Raw genomic sequence first — 17,556 nt, 5'->3', positions numbered from 1 at the left:
GTGAGAGAGAGGGAGCACAAGCAGGGGAAGTGGCAGGCAGAGAGAGAAGCAGACTCCCTGCTGAGCAGGGACCAGGATCATGACCTGAGCCAAAAGCAGACAAGTAACTAACTGAGCCACCCAGGCGTCCCTCTTCTATGTTTTTAATGTGCATTTTTATACCGAATTGGAGTCATACTTTAAATAAAACTGCAGTTTTTTTTTTAACTTATCAATATAGTGTCTTTGTAAGCTATTAAGGATTCCTCCTAACAGCATTTGTCATGAAAAATATTAACCAGTTTGTTGGATATGTGGTTGCTTTCTCTTGTTTTAAATGATGCTTCATTTCTGGAAAGCTAGGAGAACCAAGTGATGGCATTACCTCTCATCCAGGGAATTGGGGAGCCCGGGGCAGGAGAGGAAGGGAAATTCTCTTTTCCCTGTAAAGGCTGTCCTATTTGAATGTTCTACCAAGTCTGTGTGTTACTTATTCAAAAACGGTAAACAAAAGTAAAATTTTCTAAATGCTTAATTGAATATCTTCTTGTGTAAATCTCACTCTGAGCCCTGGGTAGAGAGTGAGAAATAATGGTTTTCAGCCTTATCACCGGGAAGAAAAGGCCAGCGTAGCTATCAGTCATCCTACCAATGGAACTGGGCCTGGCATCTCCATACCCATTAAACATTTCAGGCCTCTAGAGACACATTCTTTCCTCTTATTTGTAATGGAGTTTTTAAAGAAAATCCTCCTCTTCTGCTTGGTAATGTGACTGCATACGATTAAGGAGGTAATGATAATGACAAATACCTGGTGCCCAGACATTGTTGTAAGCATTTATATATAACTTACCTAGTCCATACAACAATCTTCTGAAGTAGTAGTGTTTTCTTCCTTTTTTTACAGGTGAGGAAGCTCAAGCACAGATAGGTTATATAAGTTGCCCAAGGTCACGTTGGTGATGATGGAGTCAGGATGCAAACCCAGTCTTGTAACTACTATGCTGTGGGCCTCTAGATAAAATGCTGTTTACAGCTAATTCAGAAATGATATCAAGATAAAGGAAAATGGGAAAAATTTGCAAGTCTCTTGATAATAGCTCAGATTGCTCAGTCGATTTCCTTTTTTATGTATGAACTTACTCCTTAGTTGACTGTCAGTACATTTGTAGCAGGAATGATAAGAATTTTGATGGATGGCCAGAGCTGGCCTTTGGGTTTTATCTGTTTTCTTCTTACCCCTCACTCCCAGATGCTGTCTTCTTAGGATTCTTAGCTGAGCTCCATTACCATTCACTTCCCTCCCTCCCGCCCACCACTTCTGCAAGTGCTTTGTCACTTCCTTGCCTTGAAATGCGAGTTCCAGAAGCTTACTGAGCCTCCAGGGTTGCAGTGCATGTCCCTAGCTTACCCTCGTGAGTCCTGGAAGGAATGGAACAGCGTGCTGGTTTTCATTCGTCGCCACTCTCCCCAAGGGAAATCTGTCCCGTAGTGAAGGGAATGAAGTCTTTCCTCAGCGACCAGAAGCTGTGGCTCTTTGTAGGTCTCGGGTTCTGAAGGCGGTTTCCCTCTCCTTCTACCCTTTTGGAAAGACCAGAAGCTGTGGCTCTTTGTAGGTCTCGGGTTCTGAAGGCAGTTTCCCTCTCCTTCTACCCTTTTCCCAGCTCTGCCCTTCACATGCCTCATCAGTGTTTCTTACCTGCTCCTTATCGACGAATCTAGAATCCCAAACTTAAATTGTGAATGGTAACTTACAGACTCAAATAAGGTCACACAATAGGTGCCTAATTTCTGGACCCGGCCTTTTGTAATATGTGTCTGTAGCTGCCGCGTACTGATTGAGGGCCTTCTGTGTGTTTGGCACCTAATTAGGCATTTCACAAGCATCGTCTCATTAGCGCCTCTCCAACACTCAGCGAGAAATATTATTATTTCTGTTTTATAAATCAGAAAGTTGAAGCCAGAAAGGTTAACAAATTTACCTCCATATTTGCAGAATAGGAAGAGGCAGCCAGATTTTGGTTTTACATCAGACCCCTCAAACATGACAGGTGTGGTGCTCCTCCCATTTCCTCTCCTCGCCTGGACTCTGATTTCCCACATACTGCTGGCACCAGTTTTATAGCAATGATCCTGGCTTATTTCAGGACTCTTGAGATGTTACTCATCTAGGTCCCAGAGGCTCAGAGGCGTCCAGAGCGGCTAGGTGCTCTCCCACCACCTCGTCAGTCCTCTGCGGGGTTGTTTACTGTGACTTTTCCACTTGAAGATCCTTTGTCCAGCTAGAGAATGTCTGCCAAGTGGAGACAATCCTGTTGTCTTTCTTCATCTGTGAACATAATACCAGCAGGCTTTTACTTATTCTTGCTTAGATATAACCTCTTGTTAAAAAATAAATATTAAACATTTTAATATTTTTCAAAATATTTAACTCATTCTTATCCTTAGCCCTCCTTATAGGACTGTTCCAGTCTTTTGTACTTGTCCTTGGTTATGTAGCCCAGCCATTTTTTGGTGCATCATTTTTTTTTTTTTAAAAAGCTTATATTTATTTTGTACTAGTACCTTAGTAATAGTAACAAAAAATGAAGAAATGGGGAAAAATTACAAAGACTAAGTCACTGTGATACCATCAGCCAGGGATAATTACTGATATATATTCCAAGTAGGAAATACAAAGTTAGGGATATCAATACAGAGAATTAGAGATCCCTAAATATGGCATTATACTGTATATTGTTTTATTTTTTGTTCAACAATATAATTGACACTGTCTTTCCATGTCAATAATACCTCTATAGCCTTTTTACAGGCTGTAGATTATTCATTGTGTGGTATTAATTTAACTAGGTCACTTTGTTGTTTTTTTTTTCTTTTTTCCATTATGTAGGACATTCTTATAGCTAAGTTTTTCCTTTGATCTTTATTTACTTAGGAAACATTGGATGAAATGGAATTGGGTCAGAGGTTATGCCTAAGACTGTTAGTACCTTTTGGCAGATTGCCAGGCAGAAAGGCTGCTGTGAACTTGAATTTCTGCACTCATCACTTTGGGGTTTTCTCTCTTTGTCTTGGCCTCATTTTTCTTCCTCTTGGGGATTATTCCCAGTACTTTGCTTTCTTCTTGAAATGTGTTACTTCTTGGCTTCTCCATACCTCCTTTTTACAGAATAGCCAGCTGCTTTGTAGAAGGGTGATGGGAGGTGTATTTTCAAAGCACTTAAGAAATAAAACTCTTGCCATGCAGGACAGGTCACCCCTTACCACCTTTTCCTTTTCGTGTCATAACAGTCGCTCATTCGTCACTTAGCGTGCTGTTTTACAGCTTACTTCCTCCTCGTCTGAGCCGTCAGCCCTCGTATCCCTCAAGTATCCATTCTGTGCAGTGAGGTCTGTTACTCCCTGTTAACCTGGACTAAGAGTACCTGTCAAATTTTACCCAAAGCTCCAAAAAGTAATTGTTTATTCATTGAACATTTTTTGGTAATGTTTAGAATTTTGTATAAGAATAGAGGGGGGGGAAGGACTCTTAGAACTTCCAGTTTAGTTGAAAGAAATGTTTTGCAGAACTTAATAGGATCACCTAGGAGACCATGTCATTTGAAGTTATTACTCCAGTGTGTTCTTCCACAGGAAATGCTATGAGGAATGCCTTTTCGTTCAGCACATAAAATATAAATGTGGCTACATACATAAAACACTGTTAGTACATTTTGTCAATAATAATATATATACATATGTATATTAAAAATATATATCTTACAAGCAAAGGGTATATATACATATATATATATATCTTTACAAGCAAAAGGCTCAGTCGGTTAAGCGTCTGACTCTTGATTTAGGCTCAGAGATTCTTCTCTCCCTCTCCTCTGCCCCTCCCCCCAAAAAAGTATAGCTATCTATCTATCCTAGATATATATATATCTCTTAGCTTAGATATATATTATCTAACTTAGCTCTTACTATGTGTCAGATACTATGAAATAATTAATCCTCACAATAACTCTACTTGTATCTTTCTTAGAGATGGAAAATCACAGAGGTTAAAGTAACTTGCCCCACATCAGACAGGTAGCAGGTTATGGGGTTAGGACTAAAAGTTTGTTTGTCCACGTATTCATTCAGTAATATTAGTTGCACACTCACTGTGTATCAGATTGCGCTGTAGGAGGTGAGGTAAAAGCAGTAAAGGAATCAAGGGAGTTTGGGGTCTCATCAAGGAAAAAGATACGACCATGAGGGGGCAAGCAGCACGCATAAGCTTTATTGGAGTGATGCTTTGACAGGTTTGCTTGTAAGATGGGGCAGTCAGTCCCTCACAGCAAGCCAGAGTTCAAGGCACCAGGGCTGCATCCAGAAGGGGAGGGGAGCAAGGGGACCCCCCAGGAGGTCCTGGAGATTGTCCATGAGACTGCCACGTCACGCAGCAACAGCACAGAGGAACTCTAGTCAGAGGTCTCTGAAAGAGATCTGCAGCAGCAGTTTTGGGTCTTTACAGTCCCAGGGCTTATCCTATCTGTGGTTAGCAAACACAGTTTTGTAGAGTATGCAACATAGACAGGCTGTAAGAGGCTAAAAATCTGCCTCTTTGGGCCATGTTCGAAACAATTGGATGTGTAAAAATTTGAGTTTGGCCCTGGCGTGCTTTTGAGCCATTAGGTCTCAGCCTGCTGTGAGGAAATAAACCTAAGAGCCAACGTGCAGAAGCCATCTTTGGCTCCTTTACTTAATACAGTGACCTTAGTCTTACCAGCAAATTATACTGTTCGAATCAAGGAACCCTGCGGTGGGATGTGTGCCGGTCCTGAAGGAGCAGAGCAGGGCTCATGTGAAAGAAAATAGAAAAGTAACAAAGTCTGGAGAAAACTCTGCCTCCCCAACTCACCCTCCTCCCTGCAGACCTGTTCCTCTCTCCAGAAATAGTTGCCATCCATTGGTCTTCCATTTCCCTCACTTAGTAGCCAGGGGCTTTGTTTCGTTTGTTGTTTTATTAGCGTGAGAATGGGGGAAAAAAAAAAAAGAACAAGCAAATATATTTGTCCCAATTATAATAACTTTTTTGTACAGGATCTTTCAGGACATTGGTCTTGATGGTGGAGACATCTGTGGAGCCCCGTTAGGTGAGACAGAGTTAGTTCGTGGGGCTCCTGGACTGAGGCATGTCTGTGAGGGTTGAGCCCTGAGAGAATGTGTTGAGGTCAGTGGAGGCAAGTCAGGGGAATGTCACTCCCTGCCGACCTGGGTGTGGCCTGGCCCACTGGAGCTCTTAACCAGAGAATGCCAAGTTGATGGTGGCTGTCTCACTGCCTGCTCATTATTTCAGAAAGGAGATACCCGCCGTAATTGTGATTAATCTTTGCTGCAGACGCTGCCCTGATGTTGTGCTCTCCCACTTCCCTCCCCTGCCATTTGAAATGTGACTCAGGAATTCTCCTAACTGGTGTCCTGTAGCCAGACCTGTAAGGTAGAAATCTGTGACTCTCACACCCTGCTCATGTGTCCTTTAGCACAGAGAACAAGAGCCTGTTCAAGGGCTATTAGTCTAGCCCTGGTTTTACAGAGACGGAAACAGGCCCGTTGAAGGGAATTCCCGAGGTCACAGAGCTAGTAAATGACAGAGACCAGACTAGACATCAGTGGTTCTGACACTGTTGCTTTAAAGCGTGACTTAGCAGTAGTTCTTTAAGTTGGCCTGAAAGCCTCTGACATTTAGGTCCTTGTTATTTAAGCAAACCGCTGTAATGATCCATGTGGCAGCCTCAGGTATGTGGCGGTCTCGTGAGAGGACTCACTTGAGATGGCTGGAGGGTGGCGGGAATGCCCACCAGAAGCAAGTGAGGGTATTGGAAAAACCCTGGGACTAGCAGCCAGGGGACCCAGGGCCAGGCCTAATACTATTTTAGAGATCCTGGACAAATTAATTTAATCTCTGCTTCTTCAGCAGTGGAGTGGGGGTAACAGCATCTGCCCTGTCTCTACCTCTGGGAACAGTTATAAAATGCAAAGGTGAGGTGTATATGAGGTGCTTTCAAGTGTAAGGAATAACTACACAAAGGCCAACATTGTCAGTGTTTCCCAGAATAAAAGGTCCTTGTAGCTGTTGGTTTCAGTATGCTATTGTTTTGGAGTCAGTCCTTTTTTTAGAAGAATCCAATTTCCTGTCTTGGGTCATTGACTCTATCAGTGGTAACTAAGGAAGATAGCAGTTAAGCTCAATTATATAGTGCTGCTATAATAGTAGAGCTCAGTGAGAATTAAATCATATGCAGTAACTGATGTCATGTGGATTCATTATATGTTGCATTTCCCCATGAATCTGTTTTACATTATTTATAGCTTCCTATTCATGTAGACACCAGCAGCAAACTAGGAATTCTTTCTGGCAGCAGGTCATAAGAACAACACTCCAGCATCATCCCAGACCCTAGTCCATTCCTTTTCTTTTACAGAATTGTTAAAATTACATAGTATGTGTTACAAAAGGATGTTTTTCTCTATGTTTGAAACTTTTTGTAATAAAAAGTAAAATAATAAAGTTAACAAGAATTATCAAGGGAGGTACAATTCTACTTGGAATAAAAATACTACTATCTGAAGAAACCTGATAGTAGTGCTTGTCCTAGTGATGTCCAGGTAGAGGTTAGTTGTGATGAACTCTGGTCGTGGAGAAGAAAAGATCCAGGGATGAACAACTGGAATACCTCCCTTGAATAAATATTTGCCTACTTGCACCCAGAGCCCTGAACACATTTTACTAAGATATTATTTGACTGCCGGCTCGACACTCAAGAAGGACATTCATTTGGAGCAGGATGCTAAATCAGGTCATCTAGGGGTAAAGAACTACATTAATTGAGCACCTACTACATGCCACGTACTTTGTTCAAGAAATACTATGTTTCAGAATGTGTCCTATACAAAATAGATCTGTGTTTGCTTCTACATTTATAATTAAATCACACTCCAGTAATTTTAAAAGTCCTTGATAGAGCATTTTGTGTTTTTATATACTTTTTTTTTTTTTTTTTTAATAAACCTCAGCCTGGTACTTTTGTAAAAAAGATACTATTGCTGAAGGGTTTGTATCTACTCTTCTTTTCTGCTATTAGAGTCTAGGAATTGAAATCTCCTTTACCATTTAAGGAATTTTTTTTAAGGATCCTGGGTTAACCTATACACCTGTGATTGTTTAACTGGTTTGTGGCCCTGGGTGGTGGAAAGGTCTGGATATGCAGTGACAAGAAAATTTGTATTTTTTTCTGGAAAATTTTATTAAGGAATAAAAAAATCTGAATAGAGAGATAGTCTTTGCTTCACAAGGCAAGATTCAATATTATAAATATGCCAGTTCTTTCCAAAATAATCTATAAATTTGGTGTGATTCTAATCAGAACTCAACAGTTATTTATTATGAACCTGACAAGTTGATGCTACAATTCATTTGAACGAGAGAATGTTTAACAATAGCCAGGAAATTTGAAAAAGAACAGTGGAGACAGGATAAAGGTCCATAAAGCAAGAGAAATTGAAGAGGACATTGGTACATGTTACACATGTATGCCATTTCAGATCTGGGGAAGGCTGGACTATTAAACTGATGATGTTGGGATTCTTAATTTTCCATTTCAGGAAAAAAAGCTTCTGAATAGGTTAGAAAGCTAAGTACAACCTATACAAGTAACATACAAGAACTTTTTTTTTTTTTTACAATCCCTGGTAATAAGAAGTAAGATATAAAATGGTAAGTTTGACCACGTAAAATATTAAAATGCCATAGGACAAAAGAAACACCAAGGGGGCGCCTGGGTGGCTCAGTCAGTTGAGGGTCCGACTCTTGGTTTCTGCTCAGGTCGTGATGTCAGGGTCATGGGATTGAGCCCCGCGTTGGTCTCCATGCTCAGCGGGGAGTCTGCTTGGGGATTCTCTCTCTCCCTTTCCCTCTGCCCCTCCCCCCACGCTCGCTCGCTCTCTCCCTCTCTCTAAAAATAAGTGAATAAATCTTAAAAAAAAAAAAAGAAACACCAAGTTAAAGTTGACAAGCAATATCTTGAGTGGAAATATTTGCTACCTATATGAATGTCAAAGGAGCAAACTCCTTGAAGGTGGCCGCCCTGAGTGCCCACTGTTCTCCTGCGGGAGGTGGGCACACTCACCATGATGGGGAAAGACTTGCTCCCCTGACTGGCTGGATGCACCCAGCAGGCAGTTCAGAAGGAGAGTGTTCTCACACTCAGTAAGTCATCTGTCTCATCCACTTCTTAGGATGTTTACAAGCCCCGTCGGAAATACAAACGCCAACAGGGAGCAGAAGAGCTGCTCGATGAAGAATCTCGAGTCCATGCCACGCTTTTGGAATATGGCAGGTAATGAAGGGGACCCAGCCTGAGGTGTCTATTTTATAAAACCCTTGAGAAGAAAAGCTGATTTGGATTGCTTCATTGAGATTAATTTGGATTGTTTGTTTGTTTGTTTTTTTGACCTGACTGAGTTTACTGTTTTTGGCCCAAGATTTCCATCACCAGGGACTTTTCTCTCTGGGTAGCTTCCCTCATGATGGTGGAGGCCTGATCTTTGCAGTTGCCCTCCGGAAATGTGTGTTTAACTGTGCACCCTGGCTCTGCCCTCCTGGGGAGTTGGGGTGTTTGGGGGTATTTGCAGAGGCCAGGAGTGGTCTGCCCTTCATGCCCCTGCCATTCGTTAAAATCTTCAGGGAAAACTACAGAATCGAAAACAATTACTGTAGTTCTAAGTGTTAGAGTAATAGTTTTGGTTTCCCATGAGGGATTGTCCTGAGCAGGAAGATGAAGAATTTAGAAATATTTTGTCACTTCTTAATAACTTCCTAATTTTTTAAAAAGCCATTTTATCTTTTATCCTCATTTTTTACTTAAAAAGCACACAAAGAAGTGCTGCCCTCATTGAATTTCTTGGTTGACCTTGGGTATTAACCTTCATTTATGTCCTGCATTTTCTACATAGGATAACTGATTCCTGGATGTGAGTATGGCTCCTTGTGCTTCCTTTCTTTATCCTGGGAGTGGTTGCTGTATGCTGCTCTGCCTCATATCCCAGCCCTCTTTGGGCGGCTGGGACTAACAGCTCGCCTCCCCGAGTGAGCATCTGAAGGCTTACCCCCTCTGAGGCACCAGACACAACCGGAAGGAAGTTAGGCTTTATTGGCTTCAATACCTTATCTTTCAAATGGAAAAAATTTCCCCAAAAAGTTGACACTTTTTTTTTTTTCTTTTTCTTGTTGAGGGGCTTGTGTGGTGTCAGGTCCGTCCTTCCTAAGAATGAAAGCGAGTCTGTTTCATTCAGAGGAAGGTGTTAGTGCTGGCTCTCAGCCGGGTCTGATGGCTGCTCCACAGCTCCCCAGTCACGGCTGTGAATTGAACTCCTCTTCGGAGTCAGGCACCACCAGACCATCTACATAATTTATGGGGCCCGGGATAAAATAAGAATTACTAGGAATGACTAATTATTAAGAATTTCAAGGGGCACCTGGGTGGCTCAGTCATTAAGCGTCTGCCTTCGGCTCAGGTCATGATCCCAGGGTCCTGGGATCGAGCCCCGCATCGGGCTCCTGCTTGGCGGGGAGCCTGCTTCTCCCTCTCCCACTCCCCCTGCTTGTGTTCCCTGTTTCACTGTGTCTCTCTCTGACAAATAAATAAAAATCTTAAAAAAAAAAAGAATTTCAAGATAGCAACAAAAGCCAGGTGTGGGGCCCTTCTGAGTTGTATTCCCTGGGCACTGCAACAGGGTTTTCCAGCCAAGCCCCAGCTGTAGGTGGGCCGGTGAGGCCACACTGCTCCGGGTGAGCCACAGCTGGAGAGACAACCTCCCTGGGTGTCCCATGTTCCAGGGCCAAAGAATCCTCAGGGGAATGTTGTGGTTTTCTTAGTTGGTATTGTTCATACCTCCATTTTTTGTCCATTGTCATGGATACTCAGACACTCCTGGGGGTGAAAAGGAGTCAGAGATTCGGTGAATTGTCCACCTCACCGAGACCAGGCTGATAATATTTCCCTATTTTGTTTTGAAATTCTCAGTTTTAAACTGCGTGTGTCATAGAGGATAGTCATTATTGTCATGTGATGACCGGGTCACTTCAGGACACCCCTGCCCATCCTCAGGAGTGGTTGGTGCGGTTGGAGTCCAGAGCCTGGCGGGGCTTTCTTTAGGGAAGGGAGCAATGCACAGGTTTTCTTTGTGACTCCTCTCAGATTTGGAGTGTACGAAAGAGCAGAGTGTGTCGACCTCAATCTTGGTTCCTGTTGGTGGGGTCAGGCTGATTTCTGCTGAGTTCCAAGCTTAGGGTAGGTGTTCGATGAAGCATTTTGTTTTTTTTTAGGAGAGAGGTTATTTTACTCTCTTTATAGCTTTCCTGATGGGGAGAGGCTGAGTTTGTGGGAAGTGGGGAAGTGGATACTTAGGACATTCTGATGGTTTAATTAGCTCAACTCTCTTCTTTGAGAATGGTAGAGACAGCATGAGAAATTTTAAAAAGTAACTTGCCCAAAGTCAACTATTAACTACTCTTAAGAATTATTAGGAGCCTCACACTGGGACTTGAACTCAGGTTTGTTGGACCCTCGTAGGTGCTTTTATCATTAGCTCCAGGTATTGTTTGAGTCTCCAGGGGAAGTTTGGCTCCTGGTTTTAGAAACACAGGCCCAGTCTCTGTTGTTTGGTCTGACACAGAACAAGAAGAGAGTGGTCATTAAAACTGACGGAGCAAATTGGACAAAACTTGCAGCCCCAGCAAGTGTTCGTTTCATTTCCCCTCCTTTGTGGCCATCAGACTTTCTCCTCAGCGTTCAGTCAGTACTGTCCCCTGGACAAATGGTCTTGCCCTTAAATTAGGATCACGTAGCAATACACACATGAAGAGCTCTGAGTAGTTTGTCCTGTGCAGAAAACAGTAAACGTTGACTGCTAGGCGCTGTCAGCAGCAGCAGCAGCAGCAACAGTTTTCAGTTCTCAAATGCCCTTCAATCGGACCTGTAGATTCAAATGCACCTCTTCTTTTACTTCTTGTCCCTCTGGTCTACACCCCTAGCACTAGCCCTGCCTGCCCTGCGAGAAGCGTCACCCGCTCTTCCCCATTCCCTTCCCCAGCCAAGCCAGGCTGGACCTCCACTGGCCCTGGGACTCACCCTCCTCCATCCTGTCTCTCCCATCACTGTGAACATCATGGCGCCCCTTAATTGCTCATCCCCACCTAGGAATCCACATCCCCCATCTCTTGTCAGTGCCTCCGGTTTCCTGTCTATCTCACCTCTTGATAAGAGGGCAAGTATTTTGACTCCTGGAGTAAGAAGGTCTGAAACTCTTTGGGGTTGAAGGTTACTCATTAGCCTAGGCCCATCGTGCATCTGGCTTTGAGGTCAGCATTCCTGCATCTTCCACCTTTTTTTACTTACTTGCTGAAAGGAAGTTGGACTTTGAGCCCTGTCAGCCGTGCTGAAGGCCTTAAGGTCTGTGTGTGCCTGTTCATGTATGGATAGATTGGTTTAAGTGTTATGGTATTGGAAAAACAAGACTCATGGTTTTGATTTTAGACTTAAACAAAGTTGCACGTCTATCATATTTCAGTTTTGGTACGGGTCCAGTCAGCTTTTAGGAGCTAAATTAAAACACCTAACCATGCTATAAAATTGCCGCTGTGGAGAAATGCATTTTATATGTGGTATATTTGACTTTGTTAAAAACCGTAATTCAACCGAGTACATTTGACAATCTAATTGACTTTATTAAGTGATTCATGAATTCAGCAGCCTTCCATGTAGCAAGTAAAGATGAGCTCCCAGGAGCTGTACAAAATGGAAGTTTTTTATAGGAAGGAGGGTAGGGTAAAAAGTTATTAACAAAAGAAAACAAAGGATTGTTTCAGGCAAGGTCACCTTCCTTTAGGGGGAAGAGATGGGGTCTTATGAGGTGATTACCTCATCTTCCTTTGGAGGATGGAGAGGGCCCTTGTGACAGATTACCTCTTTGGTGCTGACCAGAAAATTCCAGATTGATTAGCTTGAAATTCCACTCCTGGAGAGGTCGACACTGCAATTGAGTCTTGGTTTGCTATCACAGGGGCAAGTGACTGTACCTTGGGCCTGTGGCTTTCTCTAACAACTTGGAGGTGGAATTTTGAAGCATAACCACTAGACTACTGGCATTAGCCTATTCCACACTATTTGAGGCCTAATTTTAGTTGCTTTGAAGTCATTCTGTACTTAGTAAATGAAATATGACATGACTCTCCCAACCTGTTTGTATCCTCTGCGATGGCAAGGCCTGTGTCATGCTTATAGAAGGTATTTAGTAAATTAGGAAATGCTTGTGGAATGAACGAAGAACAGAGTCCACAGTCCTTAGTATTTAGGGCTTTTTTATGCCCCTGTTGTGTTCACATTCCAGATAATTTGATATCTGACTTAATTTGCCCTGTGGCAGTTGTTTTTGAAGGTTAGTTTATTTTCTAGAATTACCAATACGGTAGTATTAGCCATATGTGGCTGTTGAGCACTTGAAGTATGACCAGTGTGACTCAAGAACAGAATTTTAATTTTAATTAAGTTACATTTAAAAAATTTATTAAGTTACATTAAAAAAATTAAAGACTCATGCTTGATTTAGTTATTGGAGAAAAGTTTAAGTTTGAAATAACTTGAATATGTAAACCTACTAATTTAAAGTTATCTATTTGGCTCTTAACATTTTTTTTTTCAGACTGTGCTGTTCTAGAAGATGTACATCCTTGATGTTAAAGATCAAGTGTGAGGTGTAGGATATGAGGAAATAAAGGGGGGGTAAGAAGCCAGAGTTCGGTCGGTGCTGACAGCGTAGGACATCAGCAGGGCTGGTAGGTCAGAGCTAACACAGGGAAAGGCGGAAACAGATTAAAGCTCCTGGCAACTCCTGGCAGCACCGATCAGGCTGGCACTTGTGAGGAAAGGGCAGGGCAGACAGGGCAACAGGAGAGGGAGGCGGGAGGGTAGAGCAGCATACCTGTGAAAGATAAAGGAGAAGTAAATGCTTTGTAGTAGAAATAAGTTGAAGCATCCCCTTGTTCTTTGTGAGGGATGATAGGCCAAACAACATGGAGGTCTCCCAGAGACATCTTGACCAGTGAACATAATGAGGCAGGCATTAATAGGCGACCGAGGACAGCTCTTTGTCATGGAAGCCTTCTCATCATGTCACATAGCGAAGGAGGCCTTCAGAAAAATCAGATGGACTCTACTCATTCAGCATACATTTATTGAGTACCTACTGTGTGCCAAGCGCTGTCCTAGGTGCTGGGGTACAAAAGCAAATGGAGCTGTCTGAAACATGCTAAGTGAAGAAGTCAATTATAGACGGCCATCTAAGATTCTGTAAATATGTTATGTCCAGAATAGGCGAATCCATCAAATGACAGAAAACCAATGAGTGGTAGCCAGGGACTGGAGAGGGGGAATTGGGACTCACCGCTGATAGGTATGGCGTTTCTCTCTGGAGTGATGGAACTGTTCTGGAATTAGATAGTGGTGATGGTTGAACAAATAGCGAATCCACTAAGAACCATTGGAGTATATCGTTTCAAATGGTAAATTTTATGTGATACGAGTCATATCTCAGTTTAAAAAACGATAAAAAAAAAAAATGAGTGAAGCACTCCCTCCAGGAGCACAACAGACAGATTTATAGGATTCGAGGTAATTATTGTAGCCTGTGGGATGAGCGCACTGATTTCCTTACTTAGACCTTTGGGTGGTCAGAGGGGTCTTCCCACAACCTGTGTCTTTACAAAGGAGTAGAAGGGGCAGTAACTGGGTCACTCACATTTAGTTGTTTACTGCTTTATTTGGAAAATCCAGAAAGTTTTGGGTCCTTAGATGAGGGCTCTCTGCCTGAGGGTATGTCATCTGCCCTGAGGGTCTCCACAGACTAAACACCTGGAAAACGAAGGAACACCCAAGGCGCAAGGTTACTTCTAGGAGTGGGGAACTGTGGTGAGACCCTCTGTTGGTCAGGGTTCTGACCAACCAGGGTTCCTCCAGCTAGTTTCAGCAACAGCGGTTGACTCCATGGATCCTTGGGAAGGTTTGAGAGGTGGGATCCAGGCTGAACCGGGGTCACTTCCCAGGCAGCACATCGGAACCGAGCCTCCCAAGGATGCTGCTTCTGCCTCCACCGTGGGGCGGCCAGCTGGTGGCCTGTGGGGTGGGGACGCCGGCCTCACGGCTGCTGACAAACAAACCACGCCACCTTGGCCCAGATCAGGATGCTGCCACCACAGCTGCTGGCCCCAGAACCAGGTCACCTCTGTGATCCACAGCAGCACCACACACCTCTGTGCTCAGCTGGCTACTGTACATTCACATCGCCAGGAAGTGCACCTGATTGGTGGGGCCTACGTTGCATCCCAAGCCGTGGGTGCAAGGGAGTAGAGAAAATAGAGTCTTTGGGGTGCCTGGGTGGCTCAGTCAGTTAAGCGTCCGACTCTTGATTTCGGCTCAGGTCATGATCTCAGGGTCCTGAGATGGAGCCCTGCGTCGGCCTCCGCATTCAGAGTGGAGCCTGCTAGAGATTCTCTCTCCCTCTCCCTCTGCCCTCCCCTCCCCCCGCTAAAAAAAAAAAAGAAAAAGAAAATAGGGTCTTTTGTTTCCCAGCCTCTGTAGTATAGGAAGATGCAGTAGACATTGTGAAACTAATGCACAGAATCTGTCCTAAGGTCCTTTAGAAACTGTGTGTGGACACTCCGAATTTACCTTCAGTCGGCTGCACTTCATACCTGGACATTTATGCTGAATGAATGGGCACACTGCCCGGGCGGGACTCTGTGGTCTCTCCAGTTATATGACAGCATACCGCAAGGCTAGGTGATGCTTTGGCTTCTTGATTCCTGCATGTTCTTCCACTTCTGTTGAGCTTATTTGTTCAACATACGTTAGAAATACAAAATATAAAAAAAGTAGCTCTCGTGCCCTCTGGGAAGAGGGTGCAGACAGGCACACAGACTGTTGGACGTGACCGCCATCTGGGAGGTGGGGGGAACACGTGCAGAAGAGGTGGCTTGAGAGCTGAGGTGTGGGCGCGAATGGGAAGTAGGAGAACAGCACGGCGTGGGCACAGCTCTCTGTCGGGCAGCGGATGCACAGGAGCTTGTCAGGTGAGGAGGTGAGGCTAGGAGGTTGCTAGGCAGAGCCATAGAAGGGAAGCCCTGATGAAGGTGCCCCAGAGGGAGGAGGCCCTCCACTGATGCGTGCAGACGAGGCCACTGGGAAGCTGGAGAGGGAGTGAGGAGGAGTGGGAGTGCAGTAAGGCTGGGGACCAGCACACCGGCCCAGTGGGTGAGGCATGGCGTGAGCGAGGGTAGAGTCCTTCATTTGCTTTTCTTAAATGGCCGGCATGTACCTTTGTCTCTTTAGAAACTACTTGAAGGTAAGTGAGGTGTGGTGTTTGGCATCATGCTTTTTGTTTTAGGTCGAATGGGTTCTGCATTGTTACACTTGCTTTAAAAAAAAAAAAGAACCTAAAAAATAAACTAATTTAAACTAAAGTGCATTTGTGAGTTTCTTTGAATTTAAGGTTGCCTGAAGTGAACACATAACATTGTTGGCATCATGGTTGGGCTGCATCTGAGAATGGAAAACGGGCCGGACTCCAGGTTCTGAACATAACCATTAGAGAGCATCCTTAGCCCGAACAAATACACTCACATTTGTTTATACAGAAAGTTTTAAGCCTTTTAGCTTAAACTTTGGGCCTGAAATACAGCTCCTGATTCAAAGAGTAATGGTTGCACTTAAAGAGAATATTGCACTCTGTGCCCTCTGAGAGTTCCCATTTATAGTATTCATGTGGCAAATAGAATGGCTGACCCTTTATTCAAAAACAGTGGAATATGTCTGTGGTTCAGGCACTTAAAACATTTTCTCCAGTTACCATATGGTCTAAATTTTCTTTGGTGCTTTTCATATAAAAATCCAACCAAAATGCATTGACCCCAAATTTGTGTGACTTTTGAATAGTAACTGATCTCCCCTTTTTTTGTGGCCTGCAGGAGATACGGATTTAGCCGCCAGAGCAAAACAGAGAAGGTAAGAAAAGCAAGGATAACGGGAGAGAACATTGGAGAGATGGAAGCGCCCCTCCCCTTTGCCTCTGTCTGACCCTGACGGGCCACCTGCCTAGCAAGAGTGGGGGGGATGGCACTGCGGCGCACCGGGCTCCGGTCCCTGAGCAACCCGGGGCAGCGGGGATGTGGCAGCTACCTTGGGCCCCTGGATCTCCCTCGTAGCTGCGGCATGCTACCTTTGCAGGCCAGAGAGCTGAAGCAGCAGCCTCATGGAAGGGCTAGAAGTGAAAGGTGATGGGAATCATGGCCCCAGGGCCAACCAGGTGGGCTCTCCTAACTCCAGAGGTGTGAAGATGAAGTCCGCTTCAGAGCCCTGAGCGCTGCCCCCTTGATGAGGGAGACCCTAGACAGGTGTGAGCAGGGTGCTGCCAGTGACATAGAACACAGCCATATATTGCAGGCCTGCCCTAAGACAACCTAGGGTGGAAAACTCAGGTAAGTCAAGATGGGGTTTCTCACTTCACAGAGCAGTCTCAGAAATTTCTCTTAATTTATATATTTATTGATGACCCTTAATTTTGTCAGCTGCAGGGCAGTCATGTAAATATTACAGTGCCAAACCCTTACTGTGTCTCAGTCCCTTTGTTCAGGGCTCTGCATGTTTTTTTTTTTTTTCCACTTCTCTGAAAAACTATGAAGAAGACAGTACCTTTTTTCAGAAAAGCCGAGGTCAGAAAGTTGCAAGGCTCAGGGAGGCTCCGGGATTTGTCCAAGATCACGTAAGCCCTTAAAGTGCCATAATAAGAATCTGAACCCAGGTCTGTGTGACATCAAAGCCTGTGCTCTTGACCACTGCCTTTTAAATAATAAAGTGCTAACTAAAGTTGTCAGTGGCCTCTTAAAAAGCAGAGTCCTAGAGTCTGAGATCTATGGGTACCCTTTTTTTTCCTCACTCCCCAGCAGACGCCCAGAGTTTCTTGCATCGGACGCTTCCTCCCTCTGCTCTGTTCTTCGGCGTCCCCCCGACCCCCTCTGTCCAGAACCGCTATCCTTCAGTCTCTCCACGAAGCCTGCCCCGGCTCCCAGCCTCCCTCTGTGTTAGGTGGTGGTTGCTGTCGCAGTCAGCGGAGGGCACGGATGGTGACTGGGAACGTGTGTGCTGAAGTCAGGCTGGCTGGTTTCAGATCGCTCCCCTGCATGACTTCGGACAGTGTACCGACTCGCCGTGCCTTAGCTTGCAGCATCGGTGGGAAGGCTGACTCATCACACAGGAGATATTTAATAAGCACTAGCTATTTTATCAGTGGCATTTATTTATTTATCATAGATTAGGATAGCTTCTTTCTTGGTCTTCTCGTCATTTATTTTTTCCACAGTGGTGTGTTTATTCTGAACTAAACAGTCATTTCCTCCAAAGCAAGGTGTTTTCTGGATTTGAGTATATGTCAGGTGGCATCTGATACATGATAAGAATTTGACGTGTACATTCAATTTGGTATGTAATTTAGTCTGAA

At 44.1% G+C, this 17,556-nt stretch overlaps 1 protein-coding gene across 2 annotated transcripts in view; it reads left to right on the top strand.

Moving 5' to 3' along the window:
* The window catches only part of CCDC93 (CCC complex scaffolding subunit CCDC93), an 87,192-nt gene that overhangs the window by 21,101 nt on the left and 48,535 nt on the right, over positions 1-17,556 (top strand). For both annotated transcript variants that reach the window (XM_028101293.2, XM_028101292.2), the window contains exons 7-8: positions 8,245-8,345; positions 16,028-16,064. In XM_028101293.2, coding sequence (XP_027957094.1) covers positions 8,245-8,345; positions 16,028-16,064 — 138 coding nt within the window. The remainder of the gene's footprint in view (positions 1-8,244; positions 8,346-16,027; positions 16,065-17,556) is intronic.

The sequence above is a fragment of the Eumetopias jubatus genome, unplaced genomic scaffold, assembly GCF_037043125.1.
Source record: "Eumetopias jubatus isolate StellerSeaLion01/CBP00866 unplaced genomic scaffold, mEumJub1_p1.0 scaffold_3, whole genome shotgun sequence".
Classification (NCBI taxonomy): Eukaryota; Metazoa; Chordata; class Mammalia; order Carnivora; family Otariidae; genus Eumetopias; species Eumetopias jubatus.
This window is presented reverse-complemented; position numbering and strand designations above follow the sequence as displayed.